At 39.3% G+C, this 18,935-nt stretch overlaps 1 protein-coding gene and 1 pseudogene across 1 annotated transcript in view; both read left to right on the forward strand.

The window, feature by feature from the left end:
• Positions 1-16,541, forward strand: part of TRHR (thyrotropin releasing hormone receptor) — a 35,491-nt gene extending 18,950 nt beyond the window's left edge. Inside the window, exon 2 of the mRNA XM_045861465.1 lies at positions 15,901-16,541. Within this exon, the coding sequence (XP_045717421.1) occupies positions 15,901-16,308 (408 nt within the window). The 3' untranslated portion in view covers positions 16,309-16,541. The remainder of the gene's footprint in view (positions 1-15,900) is intronic.
• Positions 2,011-2,201, forward strand: LOC123833409 (annotated as a pseudogene).
• Positions 16,542-18,935: the final 2,394 nt, after the last annotated feature.

Below are 18,935 nucleotides of genomic sequence, written 5' to 3' on the forward strand. Positions count from 1 at the left end.
CACAATGAAGTATTATTTTGATTCTATATACAAGGCACAAGCAAATGTCATTTATAAATCAATGACTGAAACAACAGAGTTTTTCCTATTAATGCAATGTTAAAACACTAGGCTGGCCTATGCAAGCCATTGGCTTTTATGCATAAGAAGTATGTATAGCATTATTGGTACTATTCAATTACATTTCATAAGCTTTTATAACACCTATTCTAAAAGAAAATGATTCGATGTTTGAATTCAGAACAAAACATTTCCCAGTGGTGGAAATGGGACCTCTGGGTAGGTCAGAGACTGAGAGAAGTTGGTGATGAACGTTGCTTTGCCCAAATACAGTGTAGGCTTGCTTCATTTTTGTGAGAGAATGTATAACAACTCTGGTAGTCTCACTTGGGGAATAAGAAACAGTTGCCCTTTTGGGGGAGGACTGACCAGAGACTTCTGTCTTTTTGGTGGCGGCCAGAGTGGTTAAAGTGCAGATTGAAGCAAACTGTCTGGATCAAATTCCAGCTTTACCACTTGCAAGTGGTATATGCATTCCCTCATTTGTAAAATGGAGATAATGATAGTACCTTCCTCACAACGCTGCTGTTGTAGGCCATGTAGCCTCCGCCCCAGCTGCTCAGCTCTGCCATGGCAACGTGAAAGCCCCCATAGACAATCCATAAATGAATGGGCCTGGTCCACAAAAGCTAATATATTTACTCTCTGAGTCCTTCATGGTAAAAGTTTGCTGACTCCTGAATGATTTCGAAACATTTAAAATTTTGTTTGTGAAAATATTGTATACTTAGTATAGACACAGGCACAAAGAAATAAAGGATAAATACATATTGAATAAATATGTTTGAATTCCACAAAATTACCCAAAACAGGAAAGTTCAAGCTTATCACAGGCAGCCTAAATTAGCAGCTAGTGAATTCCCTGACATCTCTCGATTCTGTGTCTCCTAGAGAAAGTGCTTTGCCCATTATGTGAAAAAATCCTTGATTTTAATGGCTCTTGAAATACAAATCATCTAGAAAGAAAGTTTTTCTACAACTTTGTAAGTGACAGAGAAGGCACAGATGATTAAATATGAAAGGACAGAGATAAGACAAAACAAGAATACCTGCCATTAATGAAATTTGTGTCTTATGGTGGCAAATCCTACCATACTTAGGTATATATTAACATAGAATTAATCAATATCCAGTAATGGGAAATGAACTTAGCATAAATCTTATTGAGTTAGCATCTCCTTAGCTCTTTATGTTTTCTAGGCTCTTCATAACAATAAATCCAACAGCTCTTTATTTCTAGAGTAACATAGTAAATAATGGAACAATAGGAAAACAAAGTTCCCCAGAACATTTTCTTTGCCAGAATTCCAGTCTGATCTATCATGTGTCTTTTTGAGACTGAATTTTTACACATTGATTTTAATTTTTAACTTGAAGAATTTTTAATGCTTAACCTGGTTTTTAGTGGCTAGAGAAAAAAATAGGCAATATACATTACTTATGCTATCAAGATCTTACATATCAGAAAAGAAATAAGACCCAAAATAAAAATGATATTAGTATTAGGGCTTGGAAGGACCAAAATGACAACATAGTGAATTAATCCTTCCTTCCTTCCTTCCTTCCTTCCTTCCTTCCTTCCTTCCTTCCTTCCTTCCTTCCTTCCTTCCTTCCTTCCTTTTCTGAATCTCTATTGCACCTACCAGGTACCAGGCCCGCATGTTGCTCCTTGCAGGTAGGGTAGGGCAGGGATCCCCGGAGAGCCTTTATTCTAGGGAAGAAAGAGAGACAATAAACAGGTAAACAAATGAAGGAACAATCCTTTTAGAATGTTACACTTAGTACAGATAAAATAAACGGGGAGCTATGAGAGAAAGTATGTCACTTGGGGAGTGGTTAGTTCCCACCACTCTCTCCCACCACTCTCTCTAACTACTCTACCTATTTTATAAGTAGAGATTAAGTAATTCAATAATGTCTCTACTGCTGTGTTTAAGATCTTTTAAGTGCCGCTTTGCACAGTGGTAGTATCGTAGCCAATGAGGTTTATCCAAGGTGTGATTATTGCTAATTGAAAATCTATTAAGTGCTGAATACAGTATTGCTATCATCATCATCACCATCACCATCATCATCATCATCATCATCATCATCAAAAGCTCCTTTCTCATTTGGTTAAATTCTCCACATTTTCCCAGAGATGGGGTGTCTCAGCACTCCAGATGTAAAGTTAGATATTGTTTATTGAGTACCATACGCTATGCTGGTGCCTTGCATAAACCACCTCATTTATTCTTATACTTACTTCTATTTTACAGATGAATATACTGAGGCTTAAAATGGTGAGATGGCTTGTTCAATGACATACAGCTAGTAAGAAGCAGAGCTAGAATTAGAATCCAGCTATGTCCAGCTCCAGAATCTCTTCCCTTTACCACGATACTAAAACTACAAGGAGTCCTGAACAATAGAATCAAAAAGAGACCCGAATGACTTACTGATCTCTGGTTAAAGCTTGGGCCTCATAACACAGGACCAGTGTGTCATGGTTTGTATCATACACCTCGTAGAGTCTAATGGGTCTCTACTCAGACACGTAGAAAACAGATAAATGCAAAGAATCCTCATTCAATCCATTGGGTGAACACAGACTGATAAAGCTAGAACTCCTTACCAGTGATGCAGATTTTAAGACCAGCTAAGAAATACAATAGAACTTTATATTAGAAAGGTATAGTATATGTCACAAAGTGTTTTCACATCCTCCTTGCAATTAATCCTCAAACATATGTTTTCATTCATTAACTGTAGACACCAAGCCAAGAAAGCTCTGAGTGGTGATGAGCAGTACAGCTGAGATTTCAGACCAAATCTTCTGATTTTAAGTCTCATGTTTAGCACATTGGAAAGCTAAAATCTGAAAATGCTAAATTTATGGTTTTCTAAAGAAAAGAAATCAATCACCACCATTTTGGACTTCTCTGTGATCTTCTTTCATGACAGCTAGAAAGTTAGCTCTTTAATGCCAGCTGGGCACAAGTGTGGATGGTACAGATAGTCTCCCCTGGGAGAAACTCGGGTGAAGAGGGAATTGGCTGTCCCCCAGGAATGCTCAAGCTCCATGGAACTTTGGCCAAGACTATCGGAAACAACACAACTAAATGTCCACTAAAAATCTGGCAGCCCTGAGAGCTTTACTTCTTTTTAGAGATCACCTCCCTCCCCATTCATCATTCACATTTTACATTTTAAAATATTCTCATTGATTTTCTATCCCCTGTTGCATGAGCGGCTGAGGGATTGCTTCTCTGTATCACAGTCTACAATGTCACCCTTACGGGGCTGTGTGGCCAGAGAAGCCCAGGGGAGCGATGAGATTGGGAAATATGTCCCTCAGGAAGGATCAGTCCCTTCATAGAAATATTACAGGTAGCAATGAGGTTCCCACCTCAGAGCCAGCCACAGTGCTTCATTCAGAATTTCTAAGGGCTGCTTCCAATGAGAAAAACGACCAGGAGAAGTAAGCATACCCCAGAGAACAAATGTAAGCAAGTGTTTCAAGCAGATGAATCAAGGCAAGCTTTTCCACATGTTTAGCCATTGGCCAATAACTTAAGAAAAGGCTAAACAGTACATGCCACCCACGGCAGGTGAACTGTAGCATCGTTCCAGCATGGCCCATGGAAGAATGCAGAACGGCATTTTATTTTCTAAACTGAAATGTGATTACACTTTTGAATCCCCATTCTGCCAGCTGAGCTTTTCCCTTCCCAGCGTGTTTCCAAATATCTGCCTCCTGTGAACGAGAGCACATCCGAGCAGCAGGAGGGGAGCCAGCCTTTCGTCAGGCATGAACACCAGACTGTAATCAATACTGACACCTCCATACTTGCATTAGTTGCTAGTGTAGCGGAAAGTTGTGCCTCTAATCTTCGAGTCTAGTTGCAAATGTTACCTAGCATGCAGCTGCTTTCCATTCTGAACAGAAGAACCTTGAAATCAGAAACATTAAAAAAATCATGTTGCATCAGGACTTCGTATCACCGTGTGAGCAGAAATATCTTTGTTAGGTGTTGAGGCAACAATGCTTGGATAGAAATAAAAATTAGGTTTTCCCTCTCCCTACTTCATCCCTACATACAGCCTTCACCGATTCCAACCATTAAAACTTCAGAAAAATATCTTTTACCCCAAATTCAAGGCATTTCAGTAAATAAGAGACTCTGGAGTCAAATATACATGTTCTTAAAGTGTGCCTTTTGTTCATTAACACATGGCATTGTTTTGGCATTGGTATTATTCACTGTAAAATGCAAGACGCTTAAGAACGTGCCAAGCACAGTGCCTGGCACATACTGGGCGTTTCCTACGTCTTAATGCTCTCCTTCTCTTTCATCTGCTAGTTCCTATTATTAGATTGGAATGCCTCCTATTTTCACCTCTTCTTCCTCATTCTCGATTGAAGCCTGTTAAGAAATACTGCACTGTTCCCATGTAACCCAGACTCCTGGAGATTCTCAGAAAGCGAGGCTCGTGAGCCCTTAGGGTCTCTCTCTCAAGGGAGTCCTGAACCACTAAGCAGAACAGCTTCATGTTCCATCACTTTTTTCTACTCATCATGTGCCTGTGCCAACTTGGCTCTTTAAAAAAAGTACAGGCTTTAAAGTCTCATCCCACATCAGAGACTTGAACGCAGAGCTCTGTCCACTTTCCTTAAGAAATGCCCTCACACTGGTGATGTTAGTCATTTTACTGAGAACTGGAGGTGTCACGAAGGAAGAGTCGTGTCATGTTCTGCACAGAAGGGCGCCCTCCTGTACCTCTGGCTCCCATCGTGCCCTCAGGTCTTACCAACAGGAGTGACAACATGGGACCCTACCAGCACAGGCAGTCCCGCTGGGAGAGAGTCCAGTTTTCTGGGGACACTTGTCCCCACAAGTGTCTCACACAGGAAGCAGCTCTACTTGGCAAGTCTGCCTTCCTCAGCACCCTTAGGTTTGTAGAGAAAACTTTTTTTTCCAAGTTCACTGCATACACCACACTTATAAATTTGCACTTAAAAAATCTTGTATCACCATTTTTTTCTTAATAACCCACTTCTTTCTCAAGCATCACCAGATACAACCAAAGTTTCTCTCTTGTGAATCTCTGGTAATATTTTCATGGACATTTTAATCAGAGCAGAGCCCAGAAAATCCTTCATAATTCTTGCCAGAATGGCTATTCTGAAAGGAACATTTAAATATTGTACTTGACAGATAGAGTTAAAAACCCATGCATTAGCCTCTCTGGGTGGCTCCTTGTCAAGAAATCTATAAGTAATCCACAATGCAGGGTGCGACAGGCCATGATTGCTCCACCATGAATCATCACTCCAACTTCATTCACTTATATTATACTTTACCTGACTTTGAATTGATTCCAAGCCCTTTTCCAGCCCGATCAGTCGATTTTTAAGCCCCGCCAATGATTTCACTCCATGGCATGAAGCACCCCACATTAATTATAACAGCCATTTAAAAGCTGATGTATGTCCAGACACTAAGACAAAACAAAGCAGAGAACTCTACCAGAGGGAAATCTGAGAGGCCTCAGTCATTGTAGAAGCTAGGCTAACTCAGATTTCAATAATTGTCTGTGCAAGTTTATCTTTCAATGGGGTCACTTAATGCAACAAAATGCAAAGGGTCACCACTCACGTTGCTGAAGGCCATGTGAGAGCACAGCACACCCAGGAACAGGAGTCTTCGTTACTATGCAGCAGTGCAGGAGAAGATGAACAGACTCCAAATGCAGAGCGCACTGTTGCCCATAGAGAGTGGCATCAGAATATTAAAACTAACTGTTTTGTGTTCAGTGACCAAGAGAATGTTTCCAGATGGAAGTATGCACATGAAAAATGGGACTATTCCAGCCAGAGTACAAGAACTAGAACATTTTGCTAATTTAAAGAGCCCTTAACCCACACACATGCTCCTACAATTATATTTTATAGTTGTGGAAAATAAATATTTACTCAACAACAATTCAGCTGTGTGAATTGAGCACTTATACTGTGGCAGGCATATGTACTAAGGACTTCTACCAATCCTCTATGCAGCAGATACCCAATAAAATTTTGTTGTTTCACTCTGTTCGTGAAGCCAAAAATAGACCTTTGGCATTATAGAATGTGCGATCCAAAATTAATAAAGAGCCTAGTCACAATTCACAAGACCTCCTTTGATGGTATTGAAGATTATTGATGATAAAATTGGTGAATAGTCTTCAAAGACCAGTTTACTGGTGTGGTGGTCACCTCTTGTTGCATAGCTTTGCCTTTTTAGTACTAACAAAACTTTTGCACTTATATTGTCCTGAAATTTAGATATTCTGCTACTGAATGATAGGCAAATGTTTGAAGGAGGCCCTGCTACCTTTTATTAAATAACTTTTATCTAACCAATCCTTTCAAAATTTATATTGATTGTTTAAATTGACAGTACTCCTTAAAAAAATTTCTTTGTTCTCTTTCTAAAAGTGATACCGTTACACATTTCTGTGACTCCATTTCCTCAACAATATTTCGGTTGTAGTGAACTTTAAAAGAGAAAGTAGGAGTAGGTTGGGGAGCCAGGGGCCTGGGACAGGTTCTTACTTAGCTGTAGGAAATGAAAGTGAATTCTCGTAATTTCTTTAGCACTTCAGGAAACTGCATCACCTCTGTGATGCCGTTATTAAGATGGTTCCTGACAATCCTGTGATTAAGATAGGAATCTTCCTATGGTTTATCAGCACATCCGGGGATACATACGACACACTGGGTACTACTTCACTTTGCCTGGCTTTGTAATGCCCAAATAACAAATCTTAATTATGTGAACGTGATCATAATTCTGTCTGAATATTATGTTACCATTAGTAACAGATCAGTTAGATTTTCTAAGAATGTAAGAACTGGAGAGACTTTACAGAGGAATCCAGATTGTACATTTACTAATTCTGGAAACTGAGGTCCAGGCAGAAGACCACGTGACCTGCCCAGCTTCCTCGGGGCCAGAGACGGGTTGTGAGCCCCAGAAGCTGGAAGCAAACTGCGGCTCTTCCCTCTGTGTCCACTCCACTTAGTCATTCCCTAACATACAGAAGGACCAGGCCACAGCTTTTATCTCCCAAGGAAGAAGGTCTAGATGATAATAGCAAGACCTATGCTCATGCACAAAATCTTTTTCTGCATAGGATTAAAAAAATAAGATTTTTTTTCTGAATCAGTACAAGAATTCCAACTAAATCTCCCAGACAACTTAATATAAATCAACTCCCTATGACTCCTAGTCAGACTAATGAACTAATCTCTGATAATTAATGAAAATGTCCACAAACTCCATATAACATGATCCTGGTAAATGATAGGCTATTAACAGGGCTTTGACCCCACAAAATAGAAGTTTCCATTTTACTACCATATTTTTGGACTGTAAGATGCACTGGACCATAAGACACACCTAGGTTTTAGAGGAGGAAAATAGGAAAAAAATTTTTTGAAGCAAAAAATATGGTGAAATATTTAATAACATAAATAACATAGGCCACCACCCCCCGCCACAGTAAGCCAGATAAGCTACATTCGGATTATAAGACGTGCCCTCATTTTCCTCCTAAATTTGGGAGGAGTGCATCTTACAGTCCGATAAATATGGCACTTTTTCATTTTCTTGGGTGTCTTTTCCCTAGGAAATAGCTTGTTGTGAAGGATTCCTATCTGCCTGATTGTGACAGCTTTCTTCTCCCCAGTCAGTACTCTCTGAATGTAGAACTTCAGTTTGGGGAGGGGGGAACATGGTTCCAGGCTGCCAATGTTTCTTGCCAACAATGCTGTCCTTTCCAAATATTTCAAAAACATTATTTACAATGATTAGAAGACTTCGATTCACTAGATATGTTAATTTTGGTATGATCTAGAAAAAAACCTAGGCTTAGAGTCAAAGACCTTACTTAACTCAATAACTAGCTTTGTTATTTAATGAGTTGTATGACCTTTTATCTCTGCTTTTCCAAGCTCAGTTTCCATTTCCTCATCAATGAAAGGGGAATAATAACACCTTTTCTACAGGCCTCAAAGGAATAGGAGCACAAACTATTTCAATGATGATGAAAGCACTTTGTTAATTTCAAGAAATTAAACAATTAACTACTCCCAGGACTCCATTCAAGATTCAGGGCATTGACAAGAAAAGTGCCATTTTCTTTTGTTATCTTGATCTCTTAGATTAAGTGTGGCTAGGAAAAAGGGGCAGATGTCAAAAAGTGACTTTGCACATAGGCTTGGCCACTTGTGCACTGGGCACTCTTCCTCACTCAAGAACCCAGGTAGTTCCACCAATCATCACCTTTCTCTCTCTCCTGGACCATAAGTTTTCCCCTCTCTATCAAAGGTACGGTAATATTGTCCATATTAGAAAAAGTAGATTGACTCTTTATTTCCTATGGAATGCCCTCTATTTCTCTACTTCCTTTCCAGCAAAACTCTCAAAATATATGTTTATAATGACTATCCCTTTCTCTCTGATCTTCTCTTGGACCCATTCCAAAATAGGCTTATCTGATAAATGAAAGTTTTTATTAATACAAATAAATAACGATTTTCTCCACAAATACCCATTTCCTTTTACTCATGTTTTCTGTCTTGCACTTTTTCTCCAAATTTCAAAAGCAGCCTAAGAATTCATCTCAACTGTTTTGGTTTTGTCTTTACTCTATCTTTTTTCAGTCCCAATATATCTGTAAAATCAGTAATACTTTTTACTTAGGTATTTAGTAATAATTATCTGTCAGAATTGCTTTGAATATTAAATGTTTAATATTCTTGAATACTTTATAATTTAAAAAGCAATATACAACCCAGCAATTCTACTCCTGGGTCTACTAAAGAAAAATAAAAAACATCCATGTAAAAATCTGTACACAAATCTTGACAGCAGTGTTATTCATTATAAGCAAAAAGTGGAAACCAACCAACTGAACAGAAAAATAAAATGTGGCATATATTGAATACATAAGACAATTACTCAACACGGAAGGAATGAAGCACTGATCCATGTCACAGCATAGGTGAAGCTTAAAAGCATTATGCTAAATGACCGAAGCCAGTCACACACAGAAGACTGCTGGCTCCATTCATGTAAGATACTCAGAACAGGAGAAAGTACAGTAGTGGTTGCCTGAGGCTGGCAAAAACTTGAGGGAGGTAAAGAGTAACTGCTAATGGGTATGGGGCTTCCATTCAGGGTGAAGAGAAAGTTGTACAATTGGATCGTGGTGAGGGTTGTACAACTCTGTGAATATACTAACAACTCTTAAATTGGACACTTTAAGTGGGTGAACTGAATGACATGTAAACTATAGCTCACCAAAGCAACATACAAGGTGAACATCACCTGTCACCAGTCAAGCTGACAGCGTGCACCCTTGGTAGGTTGTGTTGAGAAAGGCACTTCACCTCTGTGGCTTTCATCCCCAAAACTCGTAACTTTATTCTTAACTATAAAAAAAAATTAGTCACACACAAAATGAGGACTATTCTACAAAATACCTAGCCAATGTACTTCAATGCTAGCAAAGCCAACCAAAATAAGGAAAGTTAACAAAAAAGTTATAATCCAAAGGAAACTAAGGAAACGTGATGACAAAAATAATGTGGTGTCCAGGATAGCAACCTGGAACAGAAAAGGACACTAGGGAAAAACTAGTGAAATCCAAATAAGGTAGGGAGCTAACTCCATATAAAAGTTATCAGTGTTGCTCACTGATCATGATGAATGTGCCATGCAATGCAAGGTGTCAATAATAGGGAGCCTTTGAGGTAGGGCATAAGGAAACTCTATACTACCTTGGTAACTTTTCTATAAATTTTTTTAAAAGCAATATGCAAAGGCTAGTTAATAGTTTCAGAACTTGCAGCAAAAGTCATGGTGCTAATACAAGTGACAGTAGTGATGCAAGGTTTCTTGGCAGGACAGAGTGGAGAACCCAGTCAGCTGCTGGTTTCCACGTGCAGCACACCTGTGCAGAGCTGAGCTTGCGCCCATTCAGGGCACTGTAATCTCAGCTCTTAGAATCAGATCAAAATTTATCCAGTTCACATTTAAAATAGAAAGAAAAAAATCTCTTAATAGGTCATTATCTAGAGTTGATAAAGGTGATAAAGATGACAAAAGGATAGAAGAAGAAGTGAATCCAAACCCTTATGAGACCTATATGCTGCTATTCCACACAACTAAATACAATGAACAGTTTTCAATATATACATGTGTGGATGTGTATGTACGTATGTGTGTGTGTGTGTGTGTGTGTGTGTACATATATATTGACTTAAAATTTCAACCTGATCCTCACAATGAAAGATAACCCTTCAGCATGGTGGCCGAGGGCAGAAGCTTGTCCAGCTCCTGGACCATCCTGTTCCCACTCTGTTCTTCTCCTTAACCATCTCTGCTGGCAATCTCTCCCTTTAAACACTACATTTTAGTCGACTGATTTTTAATCAACTTCTTGTCTGGCCTTCAATACACTCTACAAAAATGGCTCCTTCCTGGAGGACAAGGGGCTCCAAGGAGCTGATGTTTTCAGAAGACCGTCTGCCCTGCGGCTCTGTCTGCTCTGGTAGTGGTGCTGCTCCTTGTTTTCCTGGCAATGGAAAGCCAAGCATCCTACAGAGCAGGGGTGTCCAGCATTTCAGCATCTCTGGGCCACACTGGGAGAAGAAGAGTTGTCTTGGGCCACCTATTAAATACACAAACACTAATGAAAACTAGTGAGCAAAAAAAAAAGTTTTAAGTAAATTTACAATTTGTGTTGGGTCACATTCACAGCCATCTGGGCCGCATGTGGCTCATGGACTGTGGTTTGGACACCCCTGCTACAGAGTGTGACTTCACCTCATCATACAAAAATGATGGCTTTTGCCCTGCCGAGGTGGCACAGTTGGCTGGAGCATCATCCCATGCACCAAAAGGTTGCAGGTTCAATTCCTGGTCAGGGCACATGCCAAGTTTCAGGTTTCATCCCTGGTTGGGCATATGCAGGAGGCAGTCATTCAAGGTTTCTCTCTCACATGGGTATTTCTCTCTTTCTCTTCCCTTCACCACTCCTCTCTCTAAAAGCAATGAACATAGTCTTGGATGAGGAATTAAAAAAGAAGAAGAAAATGGCTTTTCTAATGGTGTAATGGTTTCTACAAGTTTCCTAAAGAAAAAGAAAGCTCCACTTATTTACATGATCTGCAACTGGAAATTGCAGAGTGTACACTTCTGGTCCCCATGATACGCCCTGTTGCCTCATGCCTCCTGATCCTCCTGATGATCACACAAATCTCTGCAGGCCTGTCCCCCACCTCTCTTCACATTCAGATTTTGGCTTAGGCGTCATTGAAACCAGAAGGTCCTCACTATCTACTCTTCCACCTCAAGTCCGGATCAGGTGCTCTCTGAGAACCCAAAATACCCTTTGTCCTAGCATACATTATATTATAACTGCCACCAGAGTGTAAGGTGCATGAAACCACTGGCAATGTCTCTCTGCATCACTGTCAAATCCACAAGGGCCAGGACTTGGACAGGTACAGTGTGAGTGCAAATGGACTCTTAGGATGAATAGATAAATTTCCTCCCAATCAAAAATGTACTGTAAGGTTATTTTCCTTTGATGATTATGTCATGCTGTTTCTGAAGGACACTTCCATCCTGGGGCAGAGACTTCTGTAAAGAAGACAACTTTGTTAATATAATTGTATATCCATGCATTGCCTCGACAAAAATTGCAATGCTTAAAAATAATAGCCCAAGATATTTTCAAATTAGCACTTTTGTCACTTTATTTTGGATGAAGAATAACAACAGAAATAAAACTTCAGCAACCACTGTGAAATTAATTGAATACAAAAGGCAATCTCCAGGATATTTCCTTTCTAGGAAAGGACATTTTAGCACGTCTTAATCCCATACTGGGTGAGCGGTGCTAAAATCCGAGCTATGGCTACACTAAATATACTTGTGAATGCTTTAGAAAGTGATTAAATGTAATCAAAGATATTTGAAATTAACTAAAAGTAATTACGAGTGGGGTTAAGTGTATTCTCTATTAGCCCACTGGAGACATAATTTCTTCTGGGTCAACCTTAGAAAATCATTATATTTGTTTCATTTCATACCTCCCTAAATTTTCTACAATATATTTCAAATAAAAAGTTGAAACGTATTAAGGACTCATTTTACTAATTAAGCCATCTCCATTTAAAAAGGATTTTTAATATTCAAAATGCAGTATTTGCAAAACTGTTCTAACATTATGTTGGAGAACTGAAGCCCAGAAAAAGATGATGGTTACATATTTTTAAATAATTCTTTCAATGCCTGAATTTACTCAACATGTATTGAAGACTATACTGTGTCACCTACTATACTAAATCCCTGAAGAGAGAGAAATAAATAACCTTCCTTTGCCCTACATAAGTGCACTGTCTGCTGGAAAGATGAAGAAATACAGTTCATCGAGATGAAAAGTTTGGGGAGTGATGTCCAAGCATGCACAGGGGACTGTGGAAGTTTATGGCCGAGATTCTAACCTCAAAGGAAAACAAGAAAACAGGCTGTTTTCCTTTGAGATAATGAAAGTTGCTCTCTCACTGACATTACTTGAAAACAGACAGGCAGATATTAAATGTGGATTCAATGTTTCACCTGACAATTGTAGAGAAAAACATAAAGATAGATGACATTCAAACTGTAAGTTTGGAAATTTAGCAGCAATAAGTTTGTTGGATTTATACTTTGAAGAAGTTAAATGTTTTTGTGACCATGACTATGATGGGGATGACACAGTTTAAGTCTCGTCATTGAAATGCAAAAGACTTTCACAGAGAGAACAAATTGTGAAGGAAAGAGGGTGGGCTTTGGCTGAAGTAGACTCAGGTGGAATTACTGCTCTGTCACTTACTCCCCATGAGTCTTTGGACAAATCACGTACACTCCCAAAACCCCAGTTTCTTCATATGCAAAGTGGGGCTAACAGTAGCATACACATTGAGTTATTCTAAGCATTAAATATGATAACATTTACATATCTTTGTGATGGGCCATCATGAAGGACGCCAATGCAACAGGAGCAGTCTAATTGGAAATCAAACCCAGGATGCCAATGTAGGCTGCCGAGTCCTTGGCAAGGAGAAGGAGGATGTTGGCAAAGGTGAAACAGTGACCTTATGTCAGGGACCATGGAGTACTAGGCAGGAAGCAAAGGCAGGGATTTTAGGACAATGATGATGATAATAAAGATAATAATTACAATAGCTCCTTCCAAACCTCAGAATATTATCACTAAATCAAGCCTTTGACTTCCTAGGACCAATTATTTACTCATAATCTTAAGTCTGTTTAGGAAATATCAGGCTTCAATTAACCTCTTGACTGAGTAGACCCTCCTTAGCTCTAAAGGAAGTCAGACTCTCTGGAACGCCTTACTTGGTGTTACCAAAGTGAAAATCAGACCTCCCCACTGAACAACCTCTCAACCCCCCAGGGAACAAAATGTGAAGCGTAACTATCCTACACGCACTGAGTCAGAAGAGACGCTCGGTGAACAGAGAGTGAGTTAGAACAGGAGGGCAAGGAGAGCTCCCAGAAAGTGGTAAGACAGCGTCAGAAGCAAAGGAAACAAAGCACTTGAGAGCAGGTGGATAGCTCACAGGTGCCATTGCAAGAAAGTGGTAGAAGTCATTCAAAAAAAGATAGTAGTGGTTCAGAAAGAGATGGAGGTGGTGTGTACCCATAGATGAGGAGTCTTACAGCAATTGATATTTGGAGAGCCAAGGATGGAGGCAATCACTATAGACCCAGGAAGGATAGTAGCATGAGATTAGCATTGCCTCTGCAATTCAAGATTCATGGGAGCTCCTAGCTGGAGTGGAAGAGATAAGGTTAAGGGTAAGATAGAACCCCACGACTAGCAGACTAGGAGTGCTAGGGGAAAAGGGAGGTATTCTCACACAGGAGACTAACATGGATTCTATGACCAGGATTAAGTACAAGGTTGGGAGCTGAGTTTATAGTACATATCAAGGACAGAATAGCTGTCCAGATGTGGAATCTCTATTTCTGCATTAAAGAACTTTAAAAAGCCCTCTCTAAAAACAGAATCTCCCCCAGTGTCAGAGGAAAATAGAGGCTGCTGGCGGGGGCTGTAGTGAAACAGCTGAGAGGTTAAGAGGGAGGAGGGAGCAGGAATCCGTTCCTTCTATGTTGTTGGGAATTTTTCAAGTTCAGAACATCTAGAAACTGTGAGCTGAGGAAGCTGAATTTTCTCAAACTCTGTGGGAGGCTAAATATATCTGAAACCTTATTTTTAAATGTGTGAAGTGTTGCCCTTGAAGAAAATCAATCAGTTATTATCTCTCCCACCCAAAGATAATCACTGCTACAGTTTTAATACATCTTTCCTATATTTGAAACACTATGGTCTCTACATTGTCATTAGTCAAAGGGTAATAATTTCCACAGTGCTTTAAAGTTTCAAAGCCCTTCTCACGTTCATAATTTCACTTTCTCCGTATCTCTGTGAAGTAAATGAAACAATATGATCATATTTCTAGGCGGAGGAATGGAAGTATGGATGAATGACTTTATTAAGGTCTTAAAACCACTTATGAAATCAAAGCCAGATGATTTAACTCTGAATTCAGGCCAATTCCCAGCCTTTCACTGAGCATGGTGGTGAGTGAGAGAAGAATCTGCTAAATTATGCCCATCAATAATCTTGTCTTTGGGCAATCTCAGATATTAAACCTCACCCTACCTGTTGTCCTAGCTCCTGTGAATTGCTCGTACTTAGGACCACATTCAATTCCAGAGTTTGTCTTCTCTGGCCTCCACCTCCCATTGCCCCGAAGAAAAGCTGTGCAGTGAAAGGGGCAAAGGCTTTGGGTTCCTGGTAACATGGATTCCAGTCCCGGCTCTAAGACCCTACAACTCCCACACAGTACTTACCAGCATCTGTACCTCCATTTTCTAGTTTGAACAGGAGAGGATCTAATACCTATTTTGGAGGGTTTGGGGCTTTTTAAATGGGATCACATATGTAAAACACCTAGTGTAGTGTCTGGCTTGTAGACATTCAATTACCATTGGCTTTTTTTGCTTAAGACACTCTGTCCTTTTCAAGCTACCATGTTATCTCATTTAACATAGGGGAGCAATATTGGCTCTGTTTCACAGAGGAGCCATAAGAAAGGTTAAGGTCATTTTCTGGGATCACATATAAGGTAAGTAAAGTGGAGGTTAGACCCTCAGTCTCCTAGTGTTTGTCGCAGACACACATTTTGACACCCTGTGTCGCACCCTCTTAGTGGGACTGATTGCAGTCATGGCTACAGTGCATGGTCCCTACTTGCAGAGAACGTCCCACTTCAGGTGTCCACTGCCCCCTGACTGTTTATCCTATTCTTTGCCTCAAGGTAGGTTCCAGACCCCCAGGCAGGAGAATCCTGGACATGCAGGACCATTAAAGCCCCTAACGCTACCCCTCAGCAAAGCGGGGGAGGCCAACTGGTGGGTAAATGCCCCCACCTTTCTTCCTCCAGACAGATAACGCTGAACTGCACTATTTGATCTGCAGTTTCACAAAATGGGGACTATCTCAGTAACACACACTCTATTTTGGCTTTTCCTCCTCTGAGACACTTTCCTCCACATCCTTGATTGGCTTCCTGGGGCCATTTCCCAAATAAACTGTCTACACTTAAGTCCTTGTCTCAGCATCTTGGGAACTAAAGGTTGGGTGGGGGAGGATTGTATTGTTTCCATTCTTTTGCTTTGCTTTGTTTTCATTTGTGTTTGCACTGCTTTTTTCTCTTTATTTCTCTCTCCACAGGTCACCAAGATGCTGGCAGTGGTTGTAATTCTGTTTGCCCTTTTATGGATGCCCTACCGGACTCTTGTGGTTGTTAATTCATTTCTCTCCAGTCCTTTCCAAGAAAATTGGTTCTTACTCTTTTGCAGAATTTGCATTTATCTCAACAGTGCCATCAATCCAGTGATTTACAACCTCATGTCCCAGAAATTCCGAGCAGCCTTCAGAAAACTCTGCAACTGTAAACAGAAGCCGCCGGAGAAACCCGCTAACTACAGTGTGGCTCTGAATTACAGCGTCATTAAGGAGTCAGATCACTTAAGCACGGAGCACGATGATATCATGGTCACTGACACTTATTTGTCTGCCACGAAAGTGTCTTTTGATGACACCTGCTTGGCTTCTGAAATAACTTTTAGTCAAAGCTGATTCATGAGTTAGAAGAAAATGGACCACAAAGGAAATCTGTGCAGTTATCAACCCAAGCGAGGAAAAGGCCAATACTCATATGTGAAGACAGCAGATAAAATCTTTTCCAGTGTTCTAACAAATCCTGGCCCAAGACAGTTTAACCCACAGAATGATTTATGTTCCCCTTCTAGAATCACCAAGCTAATATCATAAAATATGAAGCAGATTTGTGAAGTAGCCAAAGGGTGACAGTCAAGAGGGTAGCCCTTTCTCACTGAGAAATTTATTTTATTTGGGGGGACTATGGAGCTTAGATAAAATCTAGAGATCAATTTACATTATCCATAATAGCTCTATTAAATATGATTTCTCAACTGCTCCCCCAAATTATTTATATATAAGGTGAGGTAAAACTAGGTTTACAGTTGTTTATATGGAAAATAATACAATAATTAATAAATAATAATACAAGAGTAAACTCTGTTTCCCATATTCACAACTGTAAACTTACTTTTGCTATCCCTGTCTTTGGTAATTTTACAAAATGCAAATGTTTTGCATTTAGCACTTCAACAAAGTACAATGTTATATCATGGATATCTGAGACTACAGGAAAAAATACAAAAAATACTTTACTTCTTGAGTAAACATGAGATTTCAAACAAATATGTACTATACTAAAACAAATACAAAAGCAAATATCATAATGCTTATAAAATTTTGAGATGACTTTTATCTCTTACAAGGTAGATAGTCATCATTTCAACTTTAATGTAAAAAAGGTTACAAAACAGCCAAAATTACAAATTATGAGGACATGTAGATTTAATTTTTAGATGTATCCAGTTCTTACCGACTCTTCAAGCCTCCTAACTGATGGATGAGACATGAGAATTATTCAGGTTAAATAACTGCAAAGATAAAAACTAACACACGATTAATATTGAAAACTATAGTCAAGACAAGACCAAGTGTTTAAAATAGGGTTTTACCTTTCTCTGAAACTTTTAAGAAAGAATCTTTTTTGAGCAAGCATTCTTGTGTATAAATTACTGAGCCATGTCAAGTGACTAAGTCCTTCTAACTGAATCTGGCTTAAAAGTCAGAATGTTACTTGTTGTTACGTAAGTACTTTACTTACTTACCTGCTAAAGTGGAAAGCTTACTTGCTGTTCTCAAAGTCTAACCACAACACTCCCAGATGAAGACGCCCCTCTGAGCGTTGTGTGGAGCCTACAGACTTTAACTTGTCTGCAATTGTTTGTCCTTTCTGCCTGATTGTTATTTGTAGGTTCTTTATCTTTTTTCAAATGCTTAGTGATATTTTGTTTATAGAGTCTAAATCAGAGCAATGCAAAATGTTGTTGGTTTTATTTCCTACAGAGAGAAAACTGATTTCGACTCATGATCAGTATCTCTTTAGAGTTATGACTTAGACCTGCTATTTTATTCCAGTGGTTATATGAGAGAAGTAGGAATGTGAATTTTCCCAGTACATAGTGTCTGGTCTTACGTTAAGTCCTTTCAAAAGACTCACCTGCTGAGATTTGGCCAATCAGCATCTCCAAGTGTATACATTACACTTGGCAATGACTCAGTAATAGCTGATTTTTAATGACTGAGTCAGAAAGTCCTGGGTACCTTTAAGTGTTCCATAGGCTGGAATTTCTCCTCTCTAGCCTGTGTCCCGTTTTGTGCTTTTTTTTTTTCTGGAATCTAATCATTAATGATAATCACCCTACCCCACTTTTCTAAATGAAGAATACACCATTCTGTTTTGGAAACTTCAGGTTTAAAATGCTGTTTCATGGAGACTTTGCCATCCAGAACTTCATTTCGAAATATACTTCTGTACAAATCGGCCTCATCTACTCCGGGAAGACATTCTTGTCCTGTCCCTGTGTCAGTAAACAAGCGCAAGCAAATATTTATGTACATACCCTAAAATCTGTCTGCATGACACTAAGAAACCTATTTTAACTGACTTGCATCTGGATTGAATGTTAATCTTGGAAGCATGTAGAGAGATCACCAACTCCACACCACACAAGCACATGGGCAGGTGCATATGAACATAGACACACATATAAATAAATTGCTTAACAGAGGGGATTGGACTATATTAGATTTTTTTCACTGGGGTAAAGAACTTATATCATTGAACTTCTAACGATGTCTCAGGCATGCTGTTAGGTCCTTAGCCAACGTTATCTTCACCACAATCTCACTGCGGCTGTAATGTCTCTTATGATAAAACCAAGCATCAGGGATCAAGACAGCTTCCCTAAATTGTGTAGCTGTTAGAGAGAGAGAACATGTCTCTTTTTTAAGCCAGCATGCTGATTAAAATTCTTGTAGCCTAAAGGCTTAAATAATAAAATATATATATATACTTCATAGGATGGTAGTATCATATATTGAAAAAAATTACAGTTTGTCTTACATGTTATACACAGAACACATTATACCTCTCCCACCTTTGGAAATTTAATATCTGAGCCCAATTTTTCCATTTTAATTTTTTAAATTATTTGCTCATAATCTGTTAGTTTTAGACCACAAAGGAAATGCAGAAGAGCACGGTTCACAATGTCTCAACTCTAAAGCAAATGCCATAGCAAAATTAAATGTTCCTGTGCAATGTC

Source organism: Phyllostomus hastatus, unplaced genomic scaffold (assembly GCF_019186645.2).
Source record: "Phyllostomus hastatus isolate PE091 unplaced genomic scaffold, TTU_PhHast_1.1 phas_scaffold_21, whole genome shotgun sequence".
NCBI classification, from domain to species: domain Eukaryota; kingdom Metazoa; phylum Chordata; class Mammalia; order Chiroptera; family Phyllostomidae; genus Phyllostomus; species Phyllostomus hastatus.